This window comes from Littorina saxatilis, unplaced genomic scaffold (assembly GCF_037325665.1).
Source record: "Littorina saxatilis isolate snail1 unplaced genomic scaffold, US_GU_Lsax_2.0 scaffold_752, whole genome shotgun sequence".
Taxonomy (NCBI): domain Eukaryota; kingdom Metazoa; phylum Mollusca; class Gastropoda; order Littorinimorpha; family Littorinidae; genus Littorina; species Littorina saxatilis.
Window position 1 is genome coordinate 14,006 of NW_027127617.1, and position 20,357 is coordinate 34,362.

General features: G+C 41.6%; 1 protein-coding gene across 1 annotated transcript; it reads right to left on the reverse strand.

The window, feature by feature from the left end:
* Window positions 1–12,063: 12,063 nt before the first annotated feature.
* On the reverse strand, window positions 12,064–20,082 carry LOC138956024 (protein phosphatase 1F-like; the record flags this gene model as incomplete). Its single annotated transcript, XM_070327494.1, is given in 6 exon segments — window positions 12,064–13,262; window positions 14,511–14,607; window positions 15,083–15,226; window positions 15,732–15,920; window positions 17,394–17,596; window positions 19,958–20,082. Coding segments are annotated over 6 exon segments (1,957 nt in total), but the record flags the coding sequence as incomplete, so codon positions are not given.
* Between the last annotated feature and the right edge of the window lie 275 nt (window positions 20,083–20,357).

A 20,357-nucleotide genomic window follows, 5' to 3' on the forward strand; every position in this document is an offset into this window, starting at 1 on the left:
TCATAAATTGTGTGATACGGGTTAAGGGGTGGAGTGAGTCGAATCAGAGTTCCGATCTCATTCAGAAATCCGTATTAAAAAGAGATCGAACTACTAGCACAGCTGATACTGAGCGAGTTTTCGCGAGGAACAGGGTTGAGCTACGGTAGGGTCACTGCGCATGTCTGGTATTTAATTTTTCTTCGCGGAAACGCTGTTGGGTTGTGTCCAGTCGCGTCCCTTGCAACAAGATGGCGACAAGCGCGTTACGGATTTACTGTTGTGGAGAGTTGATGGACGACGATGATGAACAAGCAGTACTGTTTTATTGTTGATGTGAATGTAATGCCAAAACATCGAACTATCGATTCGAACGTCAATGAAGAAGCGAGCGTGAAAATCGAGCGCAAAACAGCCGGGTAAAAGTTCAGGGCGCTAAAGTACATTTGAGCCGAAATCGCACCCAAACTCCTGTTGACCTCATTTCTTCCCAAAATAAACATCACTGCTAAAATAAAATGCATTAAAACCAAGACAGTATCCAACCCAGTATCCTTAATTTTTGAAAGGCTAAGTGATTTACAACAAATGTCTTCTCACAATCCGTAACTTTGTCAAAAAATATTTGCAGAAGTTTCTCACCTCGCCTTGGCAGCCATCTTGGAACTGGAGAGACCCTACGCAGGAAGCAAGGTTGAAAGTTGGTTAACCGGTGACGTCACTCCAGTCGTACCGGACCGAGTTTTTGCGACCTCCGGTTCGACTCGAGTCACCTTAGTTGACGCTAAAACTCGCTCACTGAAGCAGGCGCTTTAAAGAATTGTCCCTTTGAGACATATTTGTTTGTTTGTTTATTTGTTGCTTAACGTCCAGCCGACTACGTAGAGCCATATCAGGACGAGGAAGGGGGGGATGAAGGGGGCCACTTGTCAAGCGATTCCTGTTTACAAATGCACTAACCCATTACTTGTGTCCCAGCAGGCTTTAGTAAAACTAAATTAATACCTACTGGAAGATTACCAGTTTCCAGTATGTTAAAATAGGCTTAACCTATCTACTGCTGGACTTACATCAGAACACTAACAGATTAAACTATACATGAATCGCGAGACAAGCGGCAAGAGAAGAGATTTTTGGAAAAAATACAGGTGAATGAGCAAGAAGGCAGAAAAAAGAAAAGAATTCATGAAGAAAAAGAGAGCATGACAGGAAAGAGGAACCAAAAATCTACCTAACAGCAAACTAGAAAGCTCCTGCGGTTCCAAAAACAGGAGGGGCCTTTAATTTCATAACCGCAGTGCCCCACTGCGGGATTTGAGACATAGCTTTTGCTGAACCAGTTTATGATTCAGGGTAAGGTTCGGGCTTGACCAATATTCTTTGTTTCTATGAGATCGATTCATTGAAATGTATTTTTCGAGGGTGACAGAATAAGCAATTAATGTATACATGCTTTTTTTCATCCGGCCCTCGCCCATTGAGGGCAACAGAGAAAGAGAGAGAGAGAGAGAGAGAGAGAGAGAGAGAGAGAGAGAGAGAGAGAGAGAGAGAGAGAGAGAGAGAGAGAGAGAGAGAGAGAGAGAGAGAGAGAGAGAGAGAGAGAGAGAGAGAGAGAGAGAGAGAGAGAGAGAGTTTAATCAATAACAATGAAGACTCTTTGTGACAGGTAATTATCTTTTTCTTTATTGAGTATGTTTTTGTACGGGAATAATCAGGAGATCAGTAGTAATCAATGCAAAGCATACATTGTTTCTCATAATTCACGACAAACAAACATAGTTCTAAATGCACTGTGCACTTGAGTCAATAATCATGCTGTGCAATTCAAAATGGATACGACTAAGTACGAAGAACAACCTACACACAGGTCAATGCCCATATTAATCAAAAATGTTCTCGCTGAAAAAAAAAGAAAAACAAGTCGCGTAAGGCGAAATAACAACATTTAGTCAAGCTGTCGAACTCACAGAATGAAACTGAACGCACTGCTTTTTTCACCAAGACCACATACTCGTAGTTTCGTCAGTCCACCGCTCGTGGCAAAGGCAGTGAAATCGACAAGCCATGCAGAATAGTGCGGTAGTGGTCGCGCTGAGCAGGATAACACGCTTTTCTGTATGTCTATTCTTTTTAGCTTACTGAGTTTGTTTTTAATCCAAACATATCATATCTATATGTTTTTGGAATCAGGAACCGACAAGGAATAAGATGAAATTGTTTTTAAATCGATTTCGGAAAATTAATTTTAATCATAATTTTTATATTTTTAATTTTCAGAGCTTGTTTGTAATCCAAATATAACATATGTATATGTTTTTGGAATCAGAAAATGACGAAGAATAAGATGAAAATGTTTTTGGATCGTTTAATAAAAAAATTATTTTAATTACAAGTTTCCGATTTTTAATGACCAAACTCATTCATTAGTTTTTAAGCCACCAAGCTGAAATGCAATACCAAAGTCCGGCCTTTGTCGAAGATTGCTTTGCCAAAATTTCAATCAATTTGATTGAAAAATGAGGGTGTGACAGTGCCGCCTCAACTTTTACAAAAAGCCGGATATGACGTCATCAAAGGTATTTATTGAAAAAATGAAAAAAATGTCCGGGGATATCATTCCCAGGAACTCTCATGTCAAATTTCATAAAGATCGGTCCAGTAGTTTAGTCTGAATCGCTCTACACACACACACGCACAGACAGACAGACAGACACACACACAAACACTGCACACACATACACCATGACCCTCGTCTCGATTACCCCTCTATGTTAAAACATTTAGTCAAAACTTGACTAAATGTAAAAAGAAGAAAACAAAAGCAAAACAATCTACCACCAACCCATCTATCCTCAGCTGAGCTGTCACCCCTCCCTCTCCCCCTACACCCCCCCCCCCCCCCCCCAATAAAATCAGGAATAAAAGTCAGTCAGCTGAAGTACATGTATGTGTTTCTACAGATGCTCATGAAAACATATCTTTTGTTGTTGCTTAACACTTTCTACCCCAGCTATATAATGACCAAGTTTTTTTTAGCCGAGCCCAGCTGTGCTGCAGCAGGTCACTCAGAAATGTAGTGACTGTATAGTAATTGTGTATCAACACGCTGGAATGCAGGCGTTAGATCGACGTTACAGGAAGTGACTGAAGCTAACAGTCTGAGCCGATATATCCCTACCTGGTCTGATAGAGCCATATGAGTGGGTACGAATAAATTCGTACCTGGGAGACAATGAGTGAAAATGTATCAATGCCCGTTTTTTTCATACATGTATGCAGGCAGGACTGAGCACATAAACACTTCAGTCACACACACCCTCTCCCCCTTGTAATAAACTCGGTTACAGGAGTAATTTGGTAATAATTAACAAATCTGTTGTTCCCCAAACACTAGCAACTCTGTAATACCATTGACTTCTCTATACGTTCCACAGAAACTCGATTAATGAGGATTAAGTTGTAGACAGCAACTTCCATTTTTCTCTCTCCAGTAAACTTAACAATATTAACAAATCGCGTAGGGCGAAATTACTACATTTAGTCAAGCTGTGGAACTCACAGAATGAAACTGAACGCACTGCATTTTTTCACAATGACCGTAGTCCGCCGCTTGTGCATAACGGAGTGAAACTGACGAGCCTGTTCAGCGCGGTAGTGGTTTCGCTGTGCTGCATAGCACGCTTTTCTGTACCTCTCTTCGTTTTAACTTTCTGAGCGTGTTTTTAATCCAAACATATCATATCTATATGTTTTTGGAATCAGGAACCGACAAGAAATAAGATGAAATTGTTTTTAAATCGATTTCGGAAATTTAATTTTGATCATAATTTTTATATTTTTAATTTTTAGAGCTTGTTTTTAATCCAAATATAACATTACCTGCTATTCAGACTTGGTCGTGTGACAGACGTTTTCTTCCACACGAGATTACGTTGATTGTCTAACGAAGCCGTGAGGCTGAGTTAGACATCAGCTAATCGAGTGTGGAAGAAAACTCTGTCACACGACCAAGTCAGAATAGCATTTATGTCTCACAGCTTCAACAGAGGAGAGAACAAACACGTGTTGTGTACTCAAGCTTGACAAACCTAACCATAGCAACAGCCATTGTGGAGAGATCTACTTTTTGACGGAAGTGACCGAACAACTGTGAATGACGTCTCGGTATATGTGAATGACGTCACAGTCATCGTCACAGTCTGTATCTTTTGAAGCATCGCATTCTTCATGACGTCTTTCTGTGTCTGCATCCGCGAAATGTTTGTTCATTCCGGAATCTTTGTCATCTATGTTCTGCTCTGTCCTTATAGTGTCAGACTAACAGGCCTCCTGAGCGAGTCACTTTCCAAGGGAAGCTAAATTCGCGTATGGAAACAGTACTGTCGTCTGGGATGCTGTTTTCAGTATTCTCAGCGTTGAAGAATTTGTAATGAGAAGAAACGATAACAGCAGGAGAAATTAAAGTCGTGTGTGCATTTTGTGGCTTTTTGGAGGGACGATTTTGAGTTTGAATCCGTTCTTGCCATGCTCCTAAAGCGTGCAACATACAATCTTGCACACGTTTGCTTTAGTAGTGGCAAAGAAGGAAAGCGTGTGACATATATTTATATGTTTTTGGAATCAGGAAATGATTTAGAATAAGATGGACGTAAATTTAGATCGTTTTATATAAAAACAAATTATTACAATTTTCAGATTTTTAATGACCAAAGTCATTAATTAATTTTTAAGCCCCCAAGCTGAAATGCAATACCGAAGTTCGGCCTTCGTCGAAGATTGCTTTACAAAAATTTCAATCAATTTGATTGAAAAATGAGGGTGTGACAGTGCCGCCTCAACTTTTACAAAAAAGCCGGATATGACGTCATCAAAGGTATTTATCCAAAAAATGAAAAAAACGTCCGGGGATATTATACCCAGGAACTCTCTTGTCAAATTTCATAAAGATCGGTCCAGTAGTTTGGTCTGAATTGCTCTACACACACACACCCACAGACAGACACACACACATACACCACGACCCTCGTCTCGATTCCCCCTCTATGTTAAAACATTTAGTCAAAACTTGACCAAATGAAACAAAAACATGCAAGCGATTCTTCATACAAATAAAATTTCCATTGAACACAAAGGTTGAATTACCAATACCAGTAGATGGAACTGGTATAACTCAATGTAGTAATCAAATTTTGTTTATCACCAAATCAAATAATCAACCACATAAAAGAAAATTGGGGGAGGGGGTGTAAGGGTGGTGGGGAGTGTGGATCAAAATACAGACTAAATAAAAAGACAAAAGAGCACTCCAATTCAGTAGATATTAATCACTCATGCACACTTTCAACAATCACCACCAATATAATTGTACCATGCATGGGATAACAAATAATAATTCATATCATTTTTGAAGTACATGAACCAATATATGCTCCAATTGAGAATTTTCCATATTACCGGTACTCACTTTAATTATAGTGCAAGCATATTTTTTATTTTACACAAGTATTTGGTCCACAAAAGATATTCCTGTTACAATTTGTTGGATATACATATATATTCCGTGTTCAGTTGGATTGTGACACATCCTTGAGTTAATATTTTAACATTACACACACACACATAATAAACCCATATTATTAGCATTTTCGTGCGGCCCTTCCCACATAAACAATCGGTGCATGTATCACACGCACGCACGCACAGAACACCTCTCAGAGTTTTCAGAAAATGATATTCCTTTCAATAATATTCCCTGTGGCTGGCTATAACATTTCCTGAATGTTGACAATGAGTATAACCTGTAACCTGTGTTCAGTTTAATGATACAGTGGAACCCCCCTTTTAAGACCTCCAAACATCTTAGAAAATCAGGTCTTAAAAAGGAGGGAGTCTTAAAATGGGGGTAATTTAGAGGTTATGAAGAGGAAGTCTAAGAAAACAAGGTCTTAAAAAGGAGGGAGTCTCAAATTGGGGGGTCTTAAAAGGGGGGGTTCCACTGTATTGTGAAGGCACACAACACAATCAGGTCAGAAATGTTATGCATGAACAACTTGGGGAAAGAAAAGAAAAGAAAAAACAACCCTACACAAAAATCCAAAAATCATACAGGACAGGCATTTAAAAAAAAAAAAGTATCTTCTCCAAGACCCACCTCTCTTTCTAGTGCATTTAAGCCATGCAAAACAAACTGAGTAGAAAACTGGAGAGTAGGTATGATTCAGCTGCCCAGTTGAAGAGTAACAAGCCAACACACACACACACACATATAAACAAACAATCAAACAAACAAACACAAAAACAAAGGAACAAACAAGAAAAATGACTAAAGAAGGGAACGAAGAAGCAAGTACAAAATTAAATGAGGAAAACCATGCAGAATAAAAAAACCAACAACAACATATTAACAGAATTTGTACAAAGTTCATTTCATTTGCAGTGTTCCTGGCTTTACAAACTGCCACATGCACTCTGACAGCATTTCTAGACAAAGCTTGCCCAGTCTTTATGAAAAGACTGAAATGCCCACACACGGACATTTGTTACACAGATCTACATGTGAATATACTTGCCTCATCACTCCAACCTCAACACCACACACATACACAGACAGACAGGCAGACGGACAGACAGACACAATGTATCTGGCAAAAATAAACTAATGATCATATGTGACCGGCTCCAACAAAAGGATAACAAAGTCGCTGTGGCCGAACAGAGATAACAGCAATAAACTCGAGCCATGGCCAACATTTTGGATTTTGAGAGTTTTGCATTTCTGCACTCTACCAAATGTGTTATATCTATTCTGTAAATATCAATTTTAGATTCGCTTTGCAAATATAATAAAAATGAGGTTTTATTGCACCGCAGACACGAAATAAGCACACTTTTAACCCCCAAATAATTGTTTCTTTCTTCGCTTTTTTTTTTACTTGAAACAAATTTCATTTTCATTTTTTGATGCGTATTGAAGAAAAGTTTACATTTAATCATTATCAGTCACTTTAAGCTTTAAAAGTTAAACTAGAAACCTGTTGCTAGGAATTTGTTGCCAATTTACTCCTGTGACCTTCACACCTGCTTTTCTCAAAATGGCCGCTTGAGTTTGAGCAACTTTTAAATCGCTATATCTCATCAATGCTAAACAATAGACACTTGTAGTAAAGACCATCTGAAAGCTGGCTATCTTCACTTTCAAGGGATACCACAAAGTCCAAATGTCAAAAATGACACTTTGTTATCCTTTTGTGGGAGTGGGTCACATATATTCCATTTACAATGTATCAGTTAATTACAGACAGACAGACACACAGGGTATGTTCTTCATCTAGCCAGAATAAAGTAATGATATCATTATCAACCTGTCAGTTTTACAGACAGACAAACAGACAGACAGAAACACAGACAGACGGACAGATTTCTCCAGTCTAAAGAAGCCCTTTGCTGTACTCTGAAGTTATCAATGGTACATGTAATATCATCTACAACAGAAAAAAAATTCAGGGTTAGCGGACTAAAAATCTGAACAATAAAAAATGAAAACAGAAGCGGCATGGGGAGAGTAGGGAAGTGGCAATGATTGGATCAAGAAAAACGAGCAATCATAATAAATTCCTGAGAGTGAGATAAATACAATATCAAAATGGCAAATTAGGCACAAAAGACAGACGATTAAAAAACACAGAATGTAACAAATCACACACACACAAAAACAATGCCAATTAGGAGGTAAAGAAAAAGTCACAAACTTTCTTTATGAGTAAACTAAGGGTCTTGTGAGAAATTCAAAAATGTCAAAAAATCACGTTAAAAGTTAAAGAAATATTTTTTTTCCTCACTTGTAGGGCAAAAATGTTTAAACTCCAAGAGTAACAGAAAGCCATCGACATTTAAAACAAAACTTAAAATCCATGTAAATTTGCAGACGGACTGACCAAAACTACATTTAAACCCAATTTCTTCTTAAAGATTTTTTTCCCAGTCTCTATAAAGTACTGATAACTTGTGTTATAAATCTACTTTTGTCTTTCAAAGCCATACTCATTAACTAGGAACAAGTACATGCACGATTAACCTGTGGTTTGTACTCACACAGTCAAGAATAAAAGGTTCAATAAGGAAAAAAGTACGAAGGAAGCAAGCTTGCACACACATACACACAATTGACAGACAGACAGACAGACAGACAGACAGACAGACAGACAGACAGACAGACAAGCCTCCACACTTAACGAAACCACACTATCAAGGTCAAGGTAATGCGGGCGAGGAAGCGGGGTCAATAGGCTAAATGTGAAACTGAATACAAAACATTCAATAACAACATTACTTTCTTTCTTTATTTGGTGTTTAACGTTGTTTTCAACCACGAAGGTTATATCGCGACGGGGAAAGGGGGGAGATGGGATAGAGCCACTTATCAATTGTTTCTTGTTCACAAAAGCACTAATCAAAAATTTGCTCCAGGGGCTTGCAACGTAGTACAATGTATTACCTTACTGGGAGAATGCAAGTTTCCAGTACAAAGGACTTAACATTTCTTACATACTGCTTCACTAAAATCTTTACAAACATTGACTATATTCTATACAAGAAACACTTAACAAGGGTAAAAAGAGAAACAGAATCCGTTAGTCGCCTCTGGGGAGAATCGGGTAAATTCTTCCCCCTAACCCGCGGGGGGAAATAACAACATTACAAGCTAAACAAAATTCATAAGGGGACAAGACTCACATTCTATTTTCTCAAGATTACTCCCAAATGCTGCTTGCATTTAATAATGAAACATTTCCAAAACAACATTATGCTGAAGAAAATAGAAATATACAGCTTTTTACAAGTGTGCATTCAGACTTTAACAGTACATGTAGCTATAGTGATGTGATCCTAATCCAATGATTATTCAGCACAAAACAGTACAGAAATGATACCTGGTAAAAGCGAATCACACAGAAACCAGGAAATGATGCGAGACATACATTTGGAAATGGAAGGAGAAAATAACCCACTAAAAAACAACAAAACAAAACTAATGACAACATAGTGAACCGTTTTCATTCAGGCAATGGTGGTTATATTAACATAATGAATGCAGGGTGAAAGAAACACACCAGTCACTGCACGCCCCCCCCCCCCCCCCCCCCCCACATTATTTACTATAATCTCTGATTTTTCCCCTCACAAAAAAAACCTTTCCACAATCAAAAAAAAAAGAAAAAAAGGAAAAAGTGGAGCAATAAGCAATAAGAAAAAAAAAAGGAAGAGATTTCAGTCATTCACAATATTACAACATCATTAACATGAAGGGTGCACATACTACGTTCTTGCATAATGCTCGTATACACACGCCCCTCTTTACCCTGCCTGTAAAACAAACACTCCAGATGCACCACTGCAGATACTCTTGCCTGGATGTGAATGTGAGAAAAACTATTATACAAAAAACAACTGACATTGAGTGTAAGAGAGTCAGGGTCCATGCTGGCCATCCAGTTTATATTTTAAGAAAAATTGACCAGAAAATATTATAAAAGAAGATTATCCAGGTGCAAACAAGATGTGGGGAAAGATTGGATGCATGGAGTAGGTGAGAGATTGAGAAGAAGAGGGTGCAGGTGTGTTTGCAGCGAGTTGAGTGGGGGGGGTGGGGGTGGGAAGGGGAGAAAGATACATGAGGTAAAAAAAAGCACAGTAGAGTTTTGAAAACATATTTTTCAAGCAATTTCATACTGTTGAACTGGTGTGCAATTAAATAAATATACAGTGGTACCTGTCATTTGTGGTCCTGGGATGAGAGGACACCTCACAATAAAGGACACCTGTGGTCCTTTTGTTCTCTTGACCAACATATACCTGTCACAAGAGGACACCTGCAATGCCCGACACTTTGGGCTGGTTCCAAGGGTGTCCTGTCATCATAGGTTACCACTGTTCATGCATATATATGTGACCCGCTCCAACTAAAGGATAACAAAGTCGCTGTGGCCGAACAGAGATAACAGCAATAAACCTGAGCCATGGCCAACATTTTGGATTTTGAGATTTTTGCATTTCTGAACTCTACCAAATGTGTTAAATCTATTCTGTAAATATCAATTTTAGATTCGCTTTGCAAATATAATAAAAATGAGGTTTTATTGCACCGCAGATGCGAAATAAGCACCCTTTTAACCCCCAAATAATTGTTTCTTTCTTCGCTTTTTTTACTTAAAGCAAATTTCCTTTTCATTTTTTGTGATGCATATTGAAGAAAAGTTTACATTTAATCATTATCAGTCATTTTAAGCTTTAGAAGTTGAACTAAAAACCTGTTGCTAGTTTTTTTGTGCCAATTTACTCCTGTGACCTTCACACCTGCTTTTCTCAAAATGGCCGCTTGAGTTTGAGCAACTTTTAAATCGCTATATCTCATCAATGCTAAACAATAGACACTTGTAGTAAAGACCATCTGAAAGATGGCTAACTTTACTTTCAAGGGACACCAAAAAGTAAAAAATGACACTTTGTTATCCTTTTGTGGGAGTGGGTCACATATAGGCACACAGCCGAATAGAGTTCTACTATGCAGACACACTCACACACAATCACAGAGCACACAAAAATTATGTTCGCATTGTGATCTATTTCCACTGAGCGTAGCATTTCAGCGCACGGCTAACCCTGTTCACCCAGCTCAAAATAACAAACTCATCCTTAGAAATAACTTAATTCATTTAATGGCAAGTACAGTGGAACGTCCATTTTAAAACCTCCCCAACGGGCGCAGTGGCCACTGGTGGTAAGACGTCGGCCTCCTAATCGGGAGGTCGTTAGTTTGAGTCCCGGTCGCTGCCGCCTGATGGGTTAAGAGTGGAGATTTTTTCGATCTCCCAGGTCAACTTATGTGCAGACCTGCTGGTGACTTAACCCCCCTACGTGTGTCCACGCAAGCACAAGACCAAGTGCGCACGGAAAAGATCCTGTAATCCATGTCAGAGTTCGGTGGGTTCTAGAAAACACGAAAATACCCAGCATGCCTCCCCCGAAATCGGCGTATGCTGCCTGAATGGCGGGGTAAAAATGGTCATACACGTAAATTGTCACCCAAAAGTCTGTAAATAAACTTTCATTTCATTGGATTCCCTCTCTTTTAAGTCCAAATCTCCTAGACTAGTAAAAGTCTTAAAAAGGGGGGACCACTGTATGACTAAAACTCGACACCAAACATAAAACTGAATCACATGATCAAGAGGCCCAGGGGACACATGACTAAAACGTGCAAGAAAAGATCAAACTTTGTCAGACTAGCACATGTACAAAGTTGTGAAAAAAGAACTGTAACAAGTTGTGAAAAAAGAACTGTAACATGACTTGTGCTATATATATATATATAAATATATATTATATACACAGACATGTTTGTCGATTTGTAGTTACAATTCATATGGATGGATGAAAATACAATCACGATTGAAAATATAATTATATCTTGATTGTTAATCGTACCTCAGAGATCAAGTTAGAGCATGGTGATTACACTTATATATATATATTTGGCAAATCAGTAGTAGGTCTATACAGTATATATTCAGTATATAAAGACAATTTCTCTTCACCTTTTACACTTTCTCTTTAATCATAATATCAAAACTGACCGAAATAAGCAGGAAAAGAGGAGAAACAGACTGACCAAAAAGTGCACTACACTGCAAAGTGATTTGTTATATTACTTAACTGATCTTCATAGTTCTGTTAAGAAATTGCAAAACAGAACAAAGGCCAAAAAGTCAAACACACACACACGCAAAAACAACAACAAAAACAAATAAACAAAAAACAATTAACAAAACAATAACCCCCTATCCCTCTCCCTCCCTCCCCGGCTGTTAAAAACATCCCACACAAGTCCTTCTATCTGAAACCAACATCCCCCTCCTCCCCCCTCAAAAAAAAAAAAAAAGAAAAAAAAGAAAAGAAAAAAAAATCCCTTCCCTCTTCTCAATTCAAACTCAGGTGTCAACCAAATTCAAACTACACGGCCTGAAGAATAAAAACAATAACAACATGGATGATTGAATTGAATTGAATTGAACCTACAAGTAATGATCATAAGGCCCTTGGGTGGGGGAATGCGCGGTGGGACTGGGGGTGGGGGTGGGGGTCCGTGTGGAGTAGGGAGCGACGTGAGGTAGTCACAGGGGTCATCGCGGTCGTTGAGTTGAGGAGGCTGCTGGGGGCCCGGCTAGGGATGCGTGGCAGTGACTTGTGCAGCCGCGCAGACATCCCTCGCACAGACAGAAAGTCCTGAGAGTTGGGGTTGGCGTTCTCATCGCCCGGGTTGTCCGACATCTGCTGCAAGATTTCGGCCAGCAAGGTGTGCTTGGCCAGTGAGTCTAGACTGAGTGCCGGCACGGAGGAAGCCAGGGAGGGATCGTCTCCGAGGCTTTGATCCACTGAGAATGAGACCGAGTCTCTCATTGAAGAGTCTGGGGAATCCGTCCGGGAGGCTCTACCGTGAAACCGCCGCCGACGGGGTTTAAGTTTTCGTTTGACTGGTCCCCGTTTAGTGCTGCTGTTGCTGCTGCCTTTGGAGAGAGGTTTGGGCTTGTGGCTGAGCTCTTCTTTCTTACTGACGTCTATGCTGAAAGCGTCACGAATAGGCAGCCTGCTAGGCTCACCTTGGGCGAGAGGATCAAGCTGCTGCTTGTTGTGACCGGTCCGAAGCATGCGCACACTGGGCATAAAGAACCCAGTCTGCCTCTCAAGCTTGTGAGGGAAGTCCCCCTGAATCTGCCTGCCACGGCTGTACAACGAACTCCGCCTCAGGAAAATGCTGCTACCATCCACCGAACTGTTTGGTGCATCACCACCACCCGCCGTGCTGCTGAGCGTCAGATTGGAAATGCCAGTCGACCCTGAGGTAGTGGAAGCCCCGCTCCCGAGCTGGCTTCCGGAAATGTCTGATCCGCGCTCCTCGGCGTGTTCCCCGTTCTCGCGCACAAACTGGAAAGCCTCCAACTGCTCGCCGACAGGTTCTGCCACGTCTTTGCGGAAGAAGACGACAATACAGGAGATGTTGTCGCCTGACCCCATCTCCTTGGCTTTGACTACGAGGTGTTTGGCCACGCCGCTGTGGTCGTTGGGGTGCTGAGTGAGGTAGGAATGGACGAGAAAGGGGACGTCCATTGGCTCCATAACGTCCCACACCCCATCACAGGCCAACACCGCATAGTCCTCCTTGCCCTCTAGGGTGAAGGTCGTCATGTCCGCCTCGCTGCACAGGAACGGTTTCATGCTGGCGTCACCTGAAACAGACGCAAGATTGAGGTTAGTACACAGCACAGTATTTCAACAGCTGTCATCCCTACAAGGGAACGGTTTCATGCTGGCGTCACCTGAAACACATGCAAGATTAAGGTAAGTTTTTTTTTAAATGCAAACGGCAATGTTTCATCCTGTCATCTCCTGAAACAGATACATGATTGGCTTAGTACAAAACAGACCATTTTAACAGCCGCTGCCACTGTACAGGAATAATTTCATGCTAGTGTCTCCTGAAACAGATGTTATATTCAGGTTAGTACAGTACTCTTTTATTCTAATTTTATGCAAACAGCAATTTTTCATCTCCTAAAACAGATACATAATTGGGTTTAGTACAAAACAGAGTATTTCAACAGCCGCTGCCACTGTGCAGGAATAGTTTTATGCTGGCGTCTACTGAAACAGGTGCAAAATAAAAGTTAGTACAGCACAAAGTGTTTCGCTGCTAGGTGCAATGTAAACTCACTCAGTCACTGCATGAGATCAGTTGCATGCTGGCATTTTCTGAAACATGCGTAATGGGTGGGTGGGGGGGGGGGGGGATGTGTGGAAGTCTTAAAACAGGGGGACGACGGGCGCTGTGGCGGGGAGGTAAGACGTCGGCCTCTTAATCGGAAGGTCGAGGGTTCGAATCCCGGCCGCGGCCGCCTGGTGGGTTAAGTGTACATAGAGATTTTTCCGATCTCCCAGGTCAAGTAATGTGCAGACCTGCTAGTGACTTAACCCCCTTCGTGTGTACACGCAAGCACAAGACCAAGTGCGCACGGAAAAGATCCTGTAATCCATGTCAGAGTTCGGTGGGTTATAGAAACACGAAAATACCCAGCATGCTTCCTCCGAAAGCGGCGTATGGCTGCCTAAATGGCGGGGTAAAAACGGTCATACACGTAAAATTCCACTCGTGCGTGTGCAAAAACACGAGTGTACGTGGGAGTCTAAGCCCATGAACGAAGAAGAAGAAGAAGAAGAAGAAGAAGAAGAAAAACAGGGGGTCGATTTTTACTTCTTTTTCATTCCTTAGCTTTTTACTCTCACGGTCATCTTATGATCTTATGGTGAGAATTTTGAACAACACACTTTATTTTTTATTTTACCCTGCCACATGGGCAGCAAGACACCACGTTCAAGGGTATTGGGGTCTTAAACTCGGGTTAGGGGGGGGGGGGGGGGGGGGCAAATGTGTCAGACAAATAACTGGGTGTAGTCGAACAGGACATAGAACGTCTTACCTATTGCGCGAGAAACAGAGATGTTTCCGTTGACTCTAAAAACTCCGCCATTGTTGGTGATGCTTCCTCCCAGTTCTTCAATGCGCTTCCTCTCATCCTGCGCAAACAGTCAAACATATCAAGTGTGGATAACAGACAATGTCCACCCACTGTAAACGTCTGTAAGCACAATGGAAAAGTTATGCGTCTTAAATATGAGGCGAATAGTGGAAGTGATAACTCTGTCAAGCGATCATGAACTTCACAGTGGACTCAAACTTCTTCCCTTTGTTACGAGTTTGTTTGACACTGGGAGCAAAGGCTCAGTCTAAAATGCTTATCCTCAAGAAATAAAGCAAAGTTCTGTACAGTCTCCCTCCCCTTTCCCGTTCGTAAGCTATGCAACAGTTCTTCCCCCCTGCTCCTTCCTCCCTCTGTGTCACTGGGTGTGTGTGATGCCATGAGTGTAATAGCACACTCATCTCTGTATAGCATCACCCCAGAATCACCGAACTATGCTACACAGCAATTGTGTTCCCTCTCCCCTCCGCCCAAAAAAAAGAAGAAGAGATAAGACACAAACTCCTCCTCACCTCTCTGTTGGGTTTGTGTGGCTCCATGAGCGTCACCGCACGGCCGTCTCTCACCAGCATCACCTGAGAGTCACCGAGCCACGCCACCCAGCAGTTGTTTCCCCTGACCAACAAGCTGACGCCGGTGGTGCCACTGCCCAGTTTCTGAAACGTGTAAAAACAGTTTGGTGTAAAAAGTATGCATAAGGTCATTCAGGCAGCAAACTAAGCTGTAGAGCAATTGTGTTTACTGAAGTAATGAAGTACTGGTTTGTTTTGACGTTTTTTTTTCTTTCAAATTGCTCCATTCTACTTTTTGTGTGCATGTGATTACATAATATTTTGAGTACTTTCAAAAATATAATTATAAAGATGCAAAACTCAAGTTCTAAATACAGTGTGGACATTCTCTCTCTCTCTCTCTCTCTCTCTCTCTCTCTCTCTCTCTCTCTCTCTCTCTCTCTCTCTCTCTCTCCCTCCCTCTCCTCCCTCCCTCCCTCCTCTCCCTCCCTCCCTCCCTCCTCTCCCTCCCTCCCTCCCTCCCTCCCTCCCTCCCCTCCCTCCCCCTCCCTCCCTCCCTCCCTCCCTCCCTCCCTCCCCTCCCCCCTCTCCCTCTCCCTCTCCCTCTCTCTCTCTCTCTCTCTCTCTCTCTCTCTCCACAAAAATTCACCTGCTCTTGAGCTTTGTGCAGAAACTGTTTGTCGGTGGTGGAAAATGCTCGTGTGAGAGCCAGGCCCGGATTGCTGTTAAAGTTGGGGTCTCGTACGAGGTTCATGTGCAGCTGACTGGCGGAAAACATGGCCGCCACCGCTCCCCCGTGCCCGTCGAACACCGCATAAAATGACTGACTAGGGCTGTCCTGTGGTGAAAAAGTAATAACAGTAATAATAAAACATTCTTCTACAGCACTATTAATTACCAACATTGAACATAAAAATACAATATTTCTCACATAAACACAGTTCAGGCAATTACACAGCACTGAACATGAAGTCTCCGTACGGGCGGGGATGTAGCTCAGTCGGTAGCGCGCTGGATTTGTATCCAGTTGGCCGCTGTCAGCGTGAGTTCGTCCCCACGTTCGGCGAGAGATTTATTTCTCAGAGTCAACTTTGTGTGCAGACTCTCCTCGGTGTCCGAACACCCCCGTGTGTACACGCAAGCACAAGACCAAGTGCGCACGAAAAAGATCCTGTAATCCATGTCAGAGTTCGGTGGGTTATAGAAACACAAAAATACCCAGCATGCTTCCTCCGAAAGTGGCGTATGGCTGCCTAAATGGCGGGGTAAAAACGGTCATACACGTAAAATTCCACTCGTGCAAAAAACACGAGTGTACGTGGGAGTTTCAGCCCACGAACGCAGAAGCAGAAGAAGAAGTCTCCGTACATGCACGGTACCCACATAAAATAACATAAAAGGTGTAACACCTCAGATAATTGTTGATCAATAGCTGGAATCAAATCAGAAACAAGTTTGAAGTAAGTTTGTTTCAATTGCAAACTTTCAATAGCGCTCACTCACTCAGGTTAAAAGGAAGAAGGTTTCGACAAATTACACAGAAACTTCCATGAATTCAATGGTTACTTCCCTTTGATACAAAAGCACAATTGAATAAGCATTCTACAGTCACATTAAATCAAAAGTTTGAGCGGATTTGTGTCATCGGCATTCTTATTCTTCTTCAGCGTTCGACCTGCATTCAAATTGGATGAACATGGATGAAACTTAGTATTGACATGTTTGCTAATAATCCGCTCACAACAAGTGACAAATACTTTTGCATTGCAACCACCTTGGAACCCCACTTTGAAGGCGCTAGTTTTCCATTGTTTTCTACTGACATCTTTCTTTATTTATTTGGTGTTTAACATCGTTTTCAACCACGAAGGTTATATCACGACGGGGAAAGGGGGGAGATGGGATAGAGCCACTTGTCAATTGTTTCTTGTTCACAAAAGCACGAATCAAAAATTTGCTCCAGGGGCTTGCAACGTAGTACAATATATGACCTTACTGGGAGAATGCAAGTTTCCAGTACAAAGGACTTAACATTTCTTACATACTGCTTGACTAAAATCTTTACAAACATTGACTATATTCTATACAAGAAACACTTAACAAGGGTAAAAGGAGAAACAGAATCCGTTAGTCGCCTCTTACGACATGCTGGGGAGCATCGGGTAAATTCTTCCCCCTAACCCGCGGGGGTTTTCTACTGACATATACCCCAAATTTCTTAATAATCTGCACACCACAAATGACAAAAACTGTCCATCGCAACCATAAGTGCTGGTTTATATGACAACGTACAGTTTCCAAAACCACCGACCTGCAGCTGTAAAAGTGTGTTGAGATCGGGAAAGATGACGTGACGATCCTCCATTCTGCGTCGCGTGTTTTTGATGGCGTGTATGGAGCAGGGGAAGACGCGTCGCGGGGGGCGCACGAAGGAGGGGAGCTGCTTGCTCCATTCTGAGCACACCTTGTACAAGTGTACTTCTATCACCTGGTGGACCTCTTGGAGATCTATTCCTGCAATCCCAACACATTGACACAGATATTACAGTGTTCTAGATGGTCAAACGTGTAGCAAAGACCTGTACGTGTACGTGTAGCTATTGCGTCACCCATGACTCACTTTTTTCTCCAATGTTCCAAATGCATACGTTGTTTTGCTACCACCAAGACTGCAGATCTTGGCAAACGCGTGACGTAAAAACTAGATTTGATGACGTTACCCGTACATGTTCCCGTACACGTCCTGAAAAGTGCTGATCTAGATCTTGCTAATAACAAGCTACACACCAAATTAATTCAGCTCAATTGACCCATAAGTACCAGAGTTACAAGTCGTCAAGTGGAGAAAGAGACAGACAGACAGACTATAAACAGACCGAAACCTATTTATATACCCCGTATTTTCAATACTAGATGATTACCCGCTTCCACGGGTACCGGGATACCCGACTTTGCCGGGAAGAAATAGAGCCGAATACCCGGCTTTGCCGGGAAGAAGTAGAGGAATACCCGGCTTCGCTGGGATGAAAGCGTTGTGGACAGTGACTTTCTAAAAATAGTAACTGGAATATCCGGCTTCGCCGGGATGAAAGCGTTGTGGACAGTGACCTTCTAAAAATAGTAACGAGAATATGGATTGACGCCACACGAAGGAAGGGAGATAAACGCAAAACACTGCAGAAGATAAAGAAGAGTTACTGGGAATGGATCTGGGAAGATGAACAGAAAAACCAAAATCGGTTCAGCGCTGCGCGCTGAGAGCACGTGTTGAAAATTCTCATCGAGCAGGTTGTGTCCGGGGTCTACCTGAATATGCCCACCAAATTTGAAGCAGATCCATCGAGAACTTTGGCTTGGCATAGCGAACACACACACACACACACACACACACACACACACACACACACACACACACACACACACACACACACAGACAGACACAAGTCGTATATATATATAGATACTAGAGGAATACCCGGCTTCGCCGGGGTGAATCGCGAGACAGAGACAGACAGCGTGGCGGTTCACCACAATCACCTTTGAAGGCGAAGTCCTGTCAAACGGGATTGAGAATTTTAGAGCTTATTTCTTAGCCCTATATTATCTGTTGTGGCTTCTCAAATGCCAAAACATACAGACAGACAAAAGCCGCTAGACCCCATCACAAACAGAACTCTATAATCCACAGGTGTTGCTTACACACACACACAAACACACACACACACAGAGAAGCCGTATATATATATGTATATCTATATCTATAAATATATATAGAGATAGGTGACAGTGTATTTTTCGCGTGGCTATAAATTGATTCGACCTTTTCACTTTGACAGTAAGAACAACTTACGGGTGCAAGGGAAGCGTTCTGGACAGCGCAGTGACATTCTAAAAATAGTAATGTAGAAACGGGAATATGGATTGAAGCCACACGAAGGAAGGGAGATAAACGCAAAACACTGGAGAAGATAAGGAAGAGTTACTGGGAATGGTGAAATGAACAGAAAAACCAAAATCGGTTCAGCGCTGCGCGCTGAGAGCACGTGTTGAAATATCGACCAGGTTGTGTCCTGTCCCGGGTGTACCTGGATATGCCCACCAAATTTGAAGCAGATCCATCGAGAACTTTGGCCGTGCATCGCGCACACACACACACACAGACAGACACAAGTCGTATATATATATAGATAGATGCGGGGTATAAAAATATTAGCTGCAGCCAGTTTTCAGATCTTAAACAATACCAGTTCTAATAAAAGGGATAGAAAGTAAATTTGTTTTCTTCTTTCTGATCTGGGTTATGTGTTAATCTGTTATCAATGGAAAGAGGGGGAAACGTTTCCAAGGTATGTAAGTTTTAACACTACATGTACATGTACAGAGACAAATGTACTGACATCAAGCTCTGTTTGTGCCTGGACTTTGAAGCCCTTTGTTCCGAATGAGATATATAAAATTAAATAAAAATAATCTACAGATGCGGTAAACTTTAAAAATGTGTGTGCATGTGCGTGCATGTGTACCTACATGTCTTTTTCCGTATCCCATTGTATATTTTTTGTGAAAGCTTCCTTGTTTTTCTCTCACCACACCGCAATATATTTCTACAAATCAACCCCCACCCCCCCCCCCCCCTCGCCAAACTCCTTCTGACCCACTATTTCCGGCAAGTATCTATATATATATGAAAAGAGTTTCTGAACTTCTAACATTTTCCAAAAATGCCCACCGATTTTTAAGTTCCAACTGACTTTTCCTAAAAGTTTCAAAATTGTACCCATACAGAAAAGAAATTGTCTTTGTTAAGTTTTCCTTAACTTTCCAAAATGTTTCAAAACTGGGGGATTTTTTTCCTTCCACTGTAAGAATACTCACGTGGAGGGGATGATGACTGTGACGATTCATCTCTGCGGTTGTCAAAGAAACGTTGAAACTCTTGCTGGGAAGCCCGCTTAAACGCCTCCCTGCATATCTGCTCCGCCAACCCATGGGGAAATTCACTGCAAAACACAAAATAACGTTGCCATGGAAACGATGCAGGTCAAAAACTTTCAACCGCTGAGTGAAATACTGAAGAAAGAAAGATCTGATAGTGATAAACAAAGGGAAGTAAGTATTGTAAATGCATACAACATGTGTACTGTATTGTAGAGTAAGTGAGAGTTACTATTCCGAACCGTTCTCCTGGCACCTGAGAGAATAACAAGCATTGAAATGAACAAGCAACTTTCATCCACCATTCATTTTTAAAAATTTTTTTGTTAAGAAAGAAAGA